General features: G+C 47.5%; 1 protein-coding gene across 3 annotated transcripts in view; it reads left to right on the forward strand.

The window, feature by feature from the left end:
- The window catches only part of ST6GALNAC6 (ST6 N-acetylgalactosaminide alpha-2,6-sialyltransferase 6), a 37,018-nt gene that overhangs the window by 15,328 nt on the left and 8,185 nt on the right, over positions 1–13,505 (forward strand). For all 3 annotated transcript variants that reach the window (XR_013226098.1, XR_013226099.1, XM_077307182.1), the window contains exons 3-5: positions 3,863–3,927; positions 10,473–10,652; positions 11,323–11,717. Coding sequence is in view for 1 of the 3 variants with exons in the window: in XM_077307182.1 (XP_077163297.1) it covers positions 3,913–3,927; positions 10,473–10,652; positions 11,323–11,717 (590 nt within the window). In the remaining 2 variants the exon portion in view is untranslated. The remainder of the gene's footprint in view (positions 1–3,862; positions 3,928–10,472; positions 10,653–11,322; positions 11,718–13,505) is intronic.

Below are 13,505 nucleotides of genomic sequence, written 5' to 3' on the forward strand. Positions count from 1 at the left end.
GCTAGTCCAGGGGTAGTCAACCTGTGGCCCTTCAGATGTCCAAGGGACCAAGCCCTATGAAGATAGGTTGAGGGACTTGGGAATGTTCAGCCTGGAGAAAAGGAGGTTGAGAGGGGACATGATAGCCCTCTTTAAGTATTTGAAGGGTTGTCACTTGGAGGAGGGCAGGATGCTGTTTCTGCTGGCTGCAGAGGAGAGGACACACAGTAATGGGTTTAAACTTCAAGTACATCGATATAGGCTAGATATCAGGAAAAAAAATGTTCACAGTCAGAGTAGTTCAGCAGTGGAATAGGCTGCCTAAGGAGGTGGTGAGCTCCCTCTCACTGGCAGTCTTCAAGCAAAGGTTGGATATACACTTTTCTTGGATGCTTTAGGATGCTTAGGGCTGATCCTGCGTTGAGCTAGATGGCCTGTATGGCCCCTTCCAACTCTATGATTCCATGATTCTATGACTACAATTCCCATGAGCCCCTGCCAGCGAATGCCTCTGGGCTAGTCCCTGGACCTGACATTGTACATCAGGACATTCTTTCTTAAGCTTGCCTTTGAAGTGTTACTGATAAGGATATCATAGTTTTGTTTGAGGTCGCTAGAAGACGCCTTTCTCCACCGTCTGTGGCTTGTTGCCTGCCCTTTAAAAAGGGGCCATGTACCAAAAACCAGTGAGAGAAAAAAGTGGTGAGCTCAGCAAGGACATTTAAAAATCAAAATCCTGGTCTACGGGGTGCAACAAATCAAGAATCACTCCCTGTCATTTTTGAACCCTTGAATGTGATGGGCAATTTTCTTGTTTTTATAAGATTTCCCTGATTTTTCTTGTTTGCATGGATCCTTTGCTGTTTTACTGTTGCTGCTTGCCTGTCTTAGTTTATCATTAGATCAAGATGGGTAATCTTGCTAGTCTGTCTGTAGCAGCAAAAAAAAAAGCAAGAGTCCAGTAGCACTTGAAAGACTAACAAAATTTGTGGCAGGAGAGGAGCATTCATGAGCTTCTGCTTACTTCTTCAAATCTCTGAAGAAGTGAGCAGTGACTTGCAAAAGCTTGTGCCCTCCACAGCATTCCATTTCACCAGGGGAACTCTTCTCTGCAGTCTGGAGCTATAATTCTGGGAGATCTCCAGGTCCCACCTGGAGGCTGGCATCCCTTGCAAGGTGTCTAATGCTGTGAGTGCAAAAACAAAGAAGGGTAAAGGTAAAGGTATCCCCAGTGCAAGCACCGGGTCATGTCTGACCCTTGGGGTGACGCCCTCCAGCATTTTCATGGCAGACTCAATACAGGGTGGTTTGCCAGTGCCTTCCCCAGTCATTACCGTTTACCCCCCAGCAAGCTGGGTACTCATTTTACCGACCTCAGAAGGATGGAAGGCTGAGTCAACCTTGAGCCGGCTGCTGGGATCGCACTCTTAGCCTCATGGGCAGAGCTTTCAGACTGTATGTCTGCTGCCTTACTACTCTGCACCACAAGAAGGGTAAATTACTTCAAAATTAGAACTACCCATGCCAGTTGCTGAGAAAAGATACTGAGAAGTCAGTTTCACTGCAAAATTCCATGTTTGAATTCTAGTTGTGCATGCTTACTTGCGGAACACTAAATGTATGTGGGAGAGGTAACCCTCCACCACACATACACGCCAAGATTCTGCTTTAGCTGTCGCCTATGATCATACATAAAGAGACTAAAAGAAGAAAGTGAAAAGATGGGAGTATACCAGAATATCAAAAAGACCAAGATCATGACAACTACTGGCAGTAGCACCAAAGTCACGATTGACAATGAGAACATTGAATGCATTGATGATTTCATCTTTCTTGGCTCTATGATCAATCAAGGTGGTGGATGCAGCCGTGAAATCAAATGGCGAATTTCACTGGGCCAGAATGCAATGTTAGGCATGATCTGAATATAGAAGAGTAAGGATCTCAGCCTTAATACAAAATGCCAGCTAGTCAGCACCGTTGTCTTCCCCATAACAACCTGGACCCTGAAGAAGGAAGACAGGAGGAGAATAGATGCTTTCGAATTATGTGTTGGAGACGAATGCTGCGAATGCCATGGACAGTCGAAGTTACCAACAGGACAGTTTCAAAGAGGAGCAAACCAACCATGTTATTAGAAGGGAAGATATTACAGCTAAGGCTCACTTACTTTGGACACATCATGTGATTAAACTCACTAGAAAAATCATTAATGCTCGGCATGGTCAGCGGCAAAAGGAAACGTGGTCACCAAAGGATCCGCTGGCTCGACACGATCAAAGCCCATACAGGGATGATCATGAACCAACTGAAAGAAGCAGTCAGAGACAGGGACACATGGCAAAGATTTTCCTATAGAATCGCTGAGGGTCAGACACAACTGAACAACAACATGATCATACAATAAAGAATTCAAACAATTTGGTTCAAATTTGGAAATAATCTTCACTATATTCCCTCTTCCATTTTATCCTCTTGGCAGAAATGCCAGTAGGTTAGACTGAGAGATGAATGGCCCAAGATCCCCCAGCAAGCTTCTGTGGCAGAGTAGGGATTTGAACCTGAGTCTCTCAGGTCTGGGACTTTGTGCCTCAAGAACAATTTTGCAGGACCTGCAAAAGGGAGCTCCTCCACCAGGCATTTGGTTGAGGTCGACCAGAACCATTACCTTCCTCTAGGCCCCCCAACCTCCCTCCTATGTAAATCATCACCTGAATCCGCCCAACCATGGGCCATCAGTAAGCTGTGGTTGAGTTACTGTTCACTACTGTTCGACTATATTATTGTATTACTAGTAAAAAAAGCCCACTGCAGTCAGGAATGCAGTGGGCGCTAGTGGGATAGTGGAGCGGGGAGACAGGCAGACAGAAAGAATGACAGAAAGAATGACAGGAAGGAAAGAAGGAAAGGAAGGAAAGGGAAGGAAAGGAAAGGAAAGGAAGAAAGAAGGAAAAGAAAGAAAGAAAGAAAGAAAGAAAGAAAGAAAGAAAGAAAGAAAGAAAGAAAGAAAGAAAGAAAGAAAGAAAGAAAGGCAGTCTCACTGTTCCCCAAGGTCCCTGCGGTGTGGCTGGGACGGAGCAGACTGAAGGCGAGGCGATTCCCCGCTATTCTCTCTGGCTCGCCTTCAACATGCAGCCTCCCAGCCGAGTCGCAGGATCAACATCCCTGTGGCACGGCTGGGACGGAGCAGACTGAAGGCAATGTGGGAAGAGCAGGGGGACTCCCCACTGTTCTCTCCAGCTCACCTTTAGCATACAGCGCTGTGGAGGAGGCAGTGGCGGCGGCCACCAGGAGGCTGCAAGGCCGCGTTCGGCGTGGCCAGGGGCTCCTCGCAGGCTCCTGGGGGGCACCGCAGCCGCCTCCTCTTCAGCAGCATAGGCTACATGTTGCACTTGAGGGAAATCCCCCCTCCCCCCGCCAGCTTCCCATTGGGCTGAGAAGCCCGCTCGTGAGGGTTTCTTGGCCCAACGAGAATGGAGGCCCCCACCCTCATGGCATTTACATGTGTCCTGGGGAGTGTCCAGGGGCAAACTGCTGGCAATGCAGTCAGAGAGCCCCTGGCCAGCTGGGTGGGCGGGAGTGGGCGTGACCTGTGCGAGGCAGGGAGCACGTCCTGATTGGGCCCTGCCTCAGACAGGTCACGCCCACTCTCCACCCACTTAGCCCGTAGCAAGTTATTATAACAATGACCCCACTGTTGCTATTTACTGTTTACTGTTTACTATTTACTGTTTACTATTACTGTTATCTATAGCCACTGATTTTTCTGTACTGTTCCCATTCTGCTAAGTTTTTTGTAATCTACCCTGAGCCTCAGGGGAGAGTGGTATATAAATGCAAAATAAATAAATAAAGGTAACCCTGTCCATTTGCCTTTTTGCAGGTTTCCAAGTCACACCAATCAAGACAGCAACTTAAAGCTGGGACGGCACCATGGAAAAGAACACAGTAAGATGTGCTGATGTGCTCGGGGGGGGGGGGGGGCAGTCACTTGAGTTGTGATGAGTTGCAGCTTTTTCTTGGTGAGTATCCAGTATTTCTCTCCTGGCCCTCAACATGGTGTGCATGTGCTGATGCTACTGACAGCAGGTATCTCTGCCTTTTTTCAACCTTTTGACTGTGGAGGAGCCCCCTGAAATAATTTTGCAGGCTTCAAGGAGCTCCAGAAGTGATGTCAGCTGGCCATGCCTCCCTGCCACGACCCGCAGAGGTGACATCAACACCCATGTTACCAGGCAAGCTCAAGGAGAACTGAGGAGGGGAGAGACCAGAGGTGGTTTAAGCCAGGAGTAAGTGAGCAGGCTCCGCCCCCTTCCCAGCCACAGAAACCACGAGAGAACTCATGCTTGGGTGGGGGAGCAGTGGAAACAGCCAGTTCCCCATCTTTTGGCTGAGTCCATTAAGGCAGGATGGTCAAGGCTGCGGAAGCCGTCTGTGGAACCCCTTGGTTGGGAATCATGAGTTGGAAGGGACCTCCAGGGTCATCTAGGCCAACCTCCTGCAGAATGCAGGAAATTCACAATTACCTGCCCACTGACAGTGACTCCAATTCCATGTCCAGATGATACCCCCCCCCAAAAAAAACCCAGAATCTCTGGCCAGTCTGGTCTAGAGGAAATTTGCCTTCTGACTCCGAAGTGGCGATCAGCATTTCCCTGGGCATGCAAGAAAGGGCCACAAGAGCCAAACTGAGACACAATCCTTTCTGCCACCCACTCACAATCTGCCTAAATTCACAGAATATACATCCCTGATGATATATATGATCTTGCTGCACCTTGGGAATTGCCGTAGTGTTTTCATGGAATCTGGCAAATCCAACACAAGATTAAGCATTAATTTCACCCTTGAAACTTTTAGTCTGAGGAGGCTTTCCAGGTGGCTTTGAATGTAAACATAAAAGCAGTGTTTAAAATGTTTAAAATGAATAATGATTAATGGATTAATAGAGGAATAGCTATAAAGATAATAAGATCATCTCCCTATTTCATGTGGGCCAAAAGTTGTAGCCGTATAGCTAAAGACAAGAAGCAATAACCTTTCAATTAAGGTTGCCAATTTCCAGGCAGGGCCTGGATATCTCCCTGAATTACAACTGTCCTCCAGGCTATTGAAATCACTTCCTCTGGAGAAAGCGGCTGGTGTGGGGGGCGAGTGGCATTATACCCTGCTGAGACATCCTCTCCTCTCCACACTCTGCTGTCTCTAGGCTTTACCCCCACTCCAGGAATTCCCCAATCCACAGTTGGCAACTCTCCTTCCAATTAAGTTTACTTTCTACTAAGACAATTTATTGGAAAGGGAAGTGGATGGGAGGATCTGCTCCCTTCAGGTATAGTAGATTTCAGGTGCCCCAGGATCATTTCATGTTAGACCCTGGATTTACACCTAGGGTTGAGCCCAAGTGCAGACATTCTCTGTGACCTGGGCAAGCTCCACCTGCCATATCTCATCTTAACATACTTCAGAGTATAGTTCATAGAACGATAGAGTTGAGGGGCCATACAGGACATCTAGTCCAACCCCCTGCTCAATGGAGGATCAGCCTAAAGTATCCCGGATAAGAATCCTAGAATCCTAGAGTTGGAAGGGGCCACACAGGCCATCTAGTCCAACCCCCTGCTCAATGCAGGATTAGCCTAAAGTATCCCAGATAAGAATCCTAGAATCCTAGAGTTGGAAGGGGCCACACAGGCCATCTAGTCCAACCCCCTGCTCAATGCAGGATCGGCCTAAAGCATCCAGGATAAGAATCCTAGAATCCTAGAGTGGGAAGGGACCTTACAGGCCATCTAGTTCAACCCCCTGCTCAATGCAGGATCAGCCTACAGCATCCAGGATAAGAATTGTAGAATCCTAGAGTGGGAAGGACCCATGCAGGCCACCTGGTCCAACCCCCTGCTTAGGCAGTCACCACTGAACTACTCTGACTGTGAAAAGTATTTTCCTGATATCTAGCCGGTATCATTCTACACGTTGTTTAAACCCATCCCTTGCTGCCAACTGGAATCTTTCCCTGCTCTCTAACTGACAACCTTTCAAATACTTAAAGACAGCAATCATTCCCAAGTCCCTCAGCCTTTCCTCACAGGACTTGGTCCCCAGATCATCCCTCTCCTTTGAACCCTCTAAATTTTGGCCACGTCCTTTTTGAAATGAGGCCTCCAGAACTGCACGCAGGACTCCAGGTGGGGTCTGAGACAATGAAATGGGATGTATCGTATACCGAGCTCCTTGGAGAAAGAGTGGGATACAACATCAAGTATCAATATTCAGCAATAATCCCACCCTTTCCCCAGGGAGCTCAGAGCATGTACACGGGATAACCCATTTCCAGAGCCTTAAAAAAAATGTATAGAGTAAAATGTCACCCTTATAGAGATGGCAAGGCCACCACATACGAAAGCAGTTTCTTCTTTAATGCATGTTTGCCGTTGCTTTAAGTCTCTGCAAATGTAAACCTGTAATTAGAGCTCACTTCACATCTTTTCAAACGTGGGACAAGGAAAAGCTAACATGGTGTTTGTGGGCATCATGTCACCCACTGGCCTCTTTCCGGGTGCCTGCTAAGTAATTCTTTTAAGTGGACGGGGCCAGATGGCCTTTTGTCCAGCAAGGTTTCTGAGGGGCCACAGCTTTGGCAGGGACTGCCCCCAGGATCTTCGATCTGTGGCAGAAGGTGGCAGCCGTTTTTTGGTCACCTCGGCCTCCTGCAGCAGCAGTTTTGTGGCGGTGTCCCCTGCATCGTTTCAGTATTTCAAATGTGCTAGCAGGCTCAAAAAAGGTTGGAGACCGCTGGGCTAAATACACAGTGACCTTTGGCAAAGGATACGAACGATCCACCTAGCTCTTATTTTACTGGACCTACTGTTGAAGGGTGTATATCGAGGAGCTCTTTGCAGAAGTCTCTATAGAAGTCTTGCTGGAATTGCTGATTTAGTTTGGTAACGGATGGGAATTCACTTTGTACTGAAATGAAGAATGGCTTGCAGTCCTCCAACTTGTTGTTTCTTCCTTGTTGAAATGGTAAGTGGTGTTCTAAGTATCTGACTGGGTTTTCGCACGTAGAGTCCCAGCTACTGAGTTTTGGATCAGGGCGAATGGCCTAAGCAAGTTCATGACTTAGCTGACATTTGAGCGGAGGGTTCCTGGCTCCAAAGCCACCCTTAGCCAATAAAGGAATATATTAAACCGCAGCGTATTCTAAAGCAGCTCCCCTTTCCCCATTTTGGGAAAAAAGAGTTCACATTTTTACCTAGCTTGCATGTTTATCTCTAGCACTTTGTACTTTGTGGGTTAATTATTTGTTGCTCTGGTTCCGTGTGAGCCTGGCTAAGACACTGGCTAAGCCACTGATGGAACTGGGAGAGAGAGAGAATGCAAATGCCAGGAGTGAGAAAGCCATAGAAGTGCAAATGGCTCAGACCGTGCATAAAATCCAGATAAACAGAAATGCTTCTGTGGTTTTAAAGCAACAGTCATGCGCTTAATCCCGCCAAGAGAGCACAGCAGGCGCTCTAGAGGGCATCCCAGGTTCCTGCTCTAGTGTGCTAGCTCTAAAATGTTGATGTGCCTTGCAGCTCCTGGAAAGGTTGGGGTAATGTAGCCAGTGGTGTGGAGTGTGCATCAGTGCTGGATAGTGAAGGAGGAAGCCCAGGTTTCTGATGTCTGAGACGGCTTTCCTTCCATGCAATAATAAAAGTTTGCAGGTTCAACTTTTCTGGGCTCATCGTTTTTGGGAAATGGTCTGCTAGAGACACCAGTCTTCACTGCATCATCAATATAGTCAAAATCAGCCATTCTCAGCAGGGGGAACAGATGACATATGGCACATTTGAAGGGGGCCACAGACTGACAAGTTACATGGAGCACAGTTAATTCACTCTTAGCTTAGGCCTTTTTTAGCCTAGCTCTCTGTGCAAGCGGCCAGCCTGCTGCAAGGCACCCTGAGACCTGAGAAGAGCTCCTAAAAGGACTGTGGCCAAAAAAAAGGTTGGGAATGGCTGCCCTAAACTACTAAGAGTCGATATTATGTGTGGGCAGGTGCATTGGTCTCATTTTTGTGGGTGCAGAATGGTGACTTTTGTGAGTGTTATTGAAAAGGCTGAGCTAGTGTCTTGTCTTTGATTGGAATTCCAAAACATTTCGTAATCCTAGCAAAAGCACATCGAAGTCACTTGATGCACTGCAACGGGAATGTTGCAGCTGTGTAATGAAGGTGCTGGAAAGTGATGCTGTCAAAGCCAAAGATGGCGTCTGGATTTACATCTTGGTTTTGTTTTGTTTTTACTTGGATGAAGAAGTGAGTGGCATTTTTCCAGCCTTGGTGAAAGCTTTGATGAAACCACTTCACTTTGAAGGGTCCAGAGGGAAAAGTGAAGGAAATTTGGAGTCAGGGCTATTGACAAGCCCTTCCCTCCCACCAAAGCAAAAGAGTTGAAAATGTGAATGAGTCATTCCCGAATGTGCAGGTTTTGTGGTGGAGGGACCGAATGCATGTGTCCACAGGTGCATGGCCTGCGTGACTCCATCTGTTACATGTTGCCCTGAGTCTTATGAGAGGATGGTGTCCGACCACGATCAAGGGAACTTGCCTGTCTCACACATTCTTGTTAGCAGAATGTATTTTCAAAGGCCTGGGTTGCTTCTTCCCACACTGGAAGCTGGTTGCAAGTTGGCTTGGCTCATCCAGATGTTTAGGTAAAGGTAAAGGTATCCCCTGTGCAAGCACCGAGTCATGTCTGACCCTTGGGGTGACGCCCTCCAGCGTTTTCTTGGCAGACTCAATACGGAGTGGTTTGCCAGTGCCTTCCCCAGTCATGACCATTTACCCCCCAGCAAGCTGGGTACTCATTTTACCGACCTCGGAAGGATGGAAGGCTGAGTCAACCTTGAGCCGGCTGCTGGGATCGAACTCCCAGCCTCATGGGCAAAGCTTTCAGACGGCTGCCTTACCACTCTGCGCCACAAGAGGCTCTTTCCAGATGTTTAGGATAGCCTTAATTAATGGTTATTTGACTTGCAGCCAGCATCTAGGGCATCCTTTCTCAACTTTTTTACCATTGAGAACCCCCTGAAACATTCTTCTGGCTTTGTGAAACCCCCAAAGTGGCATGATCATGCAGAATATAGTTGGGAAGCAGAGCTGTGGACCCACCCGGGGCCCGTCCCCTCCCCACCCTCTCCAGGGCCATCAGTGGCCATTTTGGGAGGGGGTGGGAAATGGGTTGACATGACCATATATGGTCATATCACATAGAAATGTTTTAACAAATATATATATATATATATATATATATATATATATATATATATATATATATATATATATATATGAATGAATTAACTCCCACCAATTCAGAATCACAGAGTTGGAAGGGGCCATACAGGCCATCTAGTCCCCCTGCTCAACGCAGGATCAGCCCTAAGCATCCTAAAGCATCCAAGAAAAGTGTGTATCCAACCTTTGCTTGAAGACTGCCAGTGAGGGGGAGCTCACCACCTCCTTAGGCAGCCTATTCCACTGCTGAACTACTCTGACTGTGAAAAATGTTTTCCTGATATCTAGCCTATATCGTTGTACTTGTAGTTTAAACCCATTACTGTGTGTCCTCTCCTCTGCAGCCAACGGAAACAGCATCCTGCCCTCCTCCAAGTGACAACCTTTCAAATACTTAAAGAGGGCTATCATGTCCCCTCTCAATCTCCTTTTCTCCAGGCTGAACATTCCCAAGTCCTTCAACCTATCTTCATAGGGCTTGGTCCCTTGGCCCCAGATCATCAGGATACACTTCCAGGGCTGTCAAGATTGGTTTCACAAAATTCTGGTTGAGAAAGCCTGCCTTCATTGCTGGTTATTTGATTTATAGCTCGCTTTTAGGGTATAAGATGTGCAGTTTTAGTTACTCTTGTGGTCTTAAGTTTCACTGTGTGTGTGTGTGCATACACGAGGGCCAGCTGATGGTCACTTTAGTCTGCATTTTCTGTAACTTTAGTGCTTGTAAGCAAACCACTGTCTCACATTTTGCCTTCTTGGGATTTCTTCGAACTGGACCTACAAGAGACACCAAAAATGGACAAAAACTGTGGTTGATATTAGAAGCCTGATGAAAGCAGAGTTAAAGCGAGTTTCATGCTTTTTTGAGTTTCATGCATGCAGGTGGAAGTCATAGATGCTTTAGGCTGATCCTGCATTGAGCAGGGGGTTGGACGAGATGGCCTGTGTGGCCCCTCCCAACTCTAGGATTCTATGTATGTATGAAATTAAAAAAAATATATTTATAATTGGATTTATAGCCCGCTGCTCTCAAATACCAGCTCGTGGCGGGTAACCACAACAGTCCAAACAATAAAAACCCAATAAAATACCCATTAAACCCCCAATTAACAATTAACAATATGACAAATCCACCTAGAGAAGCCATTTCTCTGGCATTTTCCAGCCCTCCACCTCTCTGACCTTCTGGCTGTTTCCTTTCTTTTTCCATTTGCAGAGTCCTCGAGCTGCTGTCTTTCTCATTGTGTTCGGTCTGGTTACGCTGCTGATTATCTACAGCTCCAACAGCAGGAGTGAAGACTTCCACTACACTACCTTGGATGGAAAGGTCACTCTTCCTTCCAGCCTGAAAGAATGGGGGGTGAAAAACGGATACCTCCCTGTGTTCGGAAACAAGGTACCTGCATCTGGAACTTTTAACTGCGTGGTCTCTGGAAGGGAAAAAAATGTCCTGCTAGGGAATCCCAGTCTCTCTCACAGACCTGAACCTGTGAGTGGCCCCAAATGTTGGTATTGACCTTTAAGAAGAAGAAGAGCTGTTTTTTTAACCCAGCTTTTCACTATCCATAGGCAGCTTACAACGCCTTTCCCTTCTTCTCCCCACAACAGACACCCTGTGAGGGAGGTGGGGCTGAGAGTGCTCAAAGAGAACTGCTCTGAGAACAGCTCTAATAGGACTGCAACTGGCTCAAGGACTGCAACTGGCACCCAGCTGGCTGCATGTGGAGGAGTGGGGAATCAAACTTGATAGGGTCTTGATTTTGTTGGGGAGCTCGTTCCACGAGGTTGGGCCGACTGAGAAAAAGGATCTGGCTCAGGCCAGGTAGATTTCTTTGGGGCCAGGGATCACCAGATTGTTGGAGTAGATAGAGCATGTTGCTTTTTGAGGAGTATAGATGTGTAGTCGGTCCTTGAGGTACGTAGGATGTGTATGAGCCCAATATAGAACAGGTCCCTGTTGTGCTCCCCCCCCTCCCCCATATGAAGTGGCTCCAGGCAGCCTCTCTTTCGTCTTTACCTACCTGTAGCCAATCAATACACATGGATTCTACTTTCTTCCTTCCCAGACCTTGGATCGTCACTGCAACCAGTGTGTGGTTATCACCAGTTCTAGCCACCTCCTTGGGAGCAAGCTGGGTCCAGAAATTGACCGGACGGAGTGCACAATCCGCATGAACGATGCTCCCACCACAGGGTATGAAGCAGATGTCGGTAACAAAACCACCTTCCGGGTGGTAGCCCATTCGAGTCTCTACAGGGTCCTGAAGAGGCCGCAGGAGTTTGTCAACAAGACTCCGGACACCATCCTGATCTTCTGGGGGCCGCCTCTCAAGATGCCCGTCTTCAGCAAGATCATCCAACGGGTCAGCATGGCATTCCCCAACATGTCGGCGTTCGTCGCTTCCCCCAATCGCATGAGACAGTTTGACAATCTGTTCAGAAAAGAGACTGGAAAGGACAGGTAAATCTGAATGAATCTCTCTGTTCACTTGCCTGTCACCCTAGAATCATAGAATCATAGAGTTGGAAGGGACCTCCTGGGTCATCTAGGCCAACTCCCTGCTCTACGCAGGACACTCACATCCCAATCGCTCATCCACTGTAACCTGCCACCCCCTTGAGCCTTCACAGAATCAGCCTCTCCATCAGATGGCTATCCAGTCTCTGTTTTAAAATTTCCAAATATGGAGAACCCACCACCTCCCGAGGAAGCCTGTTCCACTGGGAAACTGCTCTAACTGTCAGGAACTTCTTCCAGATGCTTAGAAATTCTTTTGAATTAATTTGATCCCATTGGTTCTGGTCCGTCCCTCCGGGGCAAGAGAGAACAACTCTGCTCCATCCTCTACATGGCAGCCTTTGAAATACTTGAAGATGGTTATCATTTCCCGATTATTGTTTGATTCATTGATATTTACATTTATAGCCCACTCCTCTCGAACCAGTCAACTTGGGGTGACCTGCAACAATATAAACCAGAAAACCAGAAAAACACATACATACATTTAAAACTACTAAAAACTAACAGCATAACGTCATGGCTGAGTAGTTTTCTAGTCCCTAGATCTGGAGGAGGACTCCAGATCGGTTGGTCAGGGGGTGGGAGCGTATCATATTCTGGGTTCTCCATGTGTGCTGGCCTCAACCATATACCCGGAGGAAGAGCTCCGTCTTGCAGGCCCTGCGAAACTGTGCTAGTTCTCTGGGAGCTCTTTCCACGAGGCAGAGGCTAGGGCCAGCCACACTTCTTTAGGACTGGGGACTATCAGTCAGCTAGCTGTAGCTGACCATAACGTTCGCTGTGGGATATATTCAGACAGGCGGTCCCTTAAACACTCAGGTCCCGAAGGTTAACACCAACACCCTGAATTGAATCCGGAAATTGTCAAAGTCAGGAAGGAGAAAAGACATTAGCTGCACCTTTCACCTGTGGAACTCATTGCCTCAAGATGGTATTACGTAGGGGCTGCACTTTAGGGTGTTTGCAAAACTCCAGCCTTGTGGGAAAGTCCTCTAGCTGCATGTCTAGAGGAGCAGGGAGCAGAGGATACTTGCTAGCTCTGTGTAATGTTTGCGTCTTTTGATTTGCTGTGTTATTAATTAGCACTTTGCTCCAGTTCTACTTTTAGATTTCTGATTGGCTTCTATTGCATTTCTTGAATGTCCCTCCTGGCTGACATTGTGGACTCACTCTACGTCAGCAGTCCGCAAGCTTTTGCTTGCTGCGGACCGCTGCGGCATAGTGGAAGGAGAGGGCGGCCCGGGGGCCCGCGCGTTTGCGCTGCCGCCATGCCGCCGGCGGCGGCTCTCCCTCCCGGCCCCTCCAGGCTGCGAGCAAATCGGCCGCTAAAGCGGCCGATTAGCTTGCGGCTCGGCAAGCTTCTCTTCCCTCCCCTCCCGAAACAAGAAGCTTGCCGGGCCGCGAGCTAATCGGCCGCTTTGGCGGCCGATTTGCTCACAGCCTGGCGAGCTTCTCGCTTCCGGGGAGGGGAGAGGGAAGAAGGAGCCACTGCCCGCGGGTTGGGGACCACTGCTCTACGTCATTCCCCTTGAGTCCGATTGTGAAAGACTGACTATAAATAATGCAATAAACAAATTAGGCAACAACAACAACAACAACAACAACAACAACAACAACAACAACAACAACAACAACAACTAATAATAATAATAATAATAATAATAATAATAATAATAATAATAATAATAATAATAATAATAATGCCTGCAGAGCCTCCTAAAACCTTCC

Source organism: Paroedura picta, chromosome 12, assembly GCF_049243985.1.
Source record: "Paroedura picta isolate Pp20150507F chromosome 12, Ppicta_v3.0, whole genome shotgun sequence".
NCBI classification, from domain to species: Eukaryota; Metazoa; Chordata; class Lepidosauria; order Squamata; family Gekkonidae; genus Paroedura; species Paroedura picta.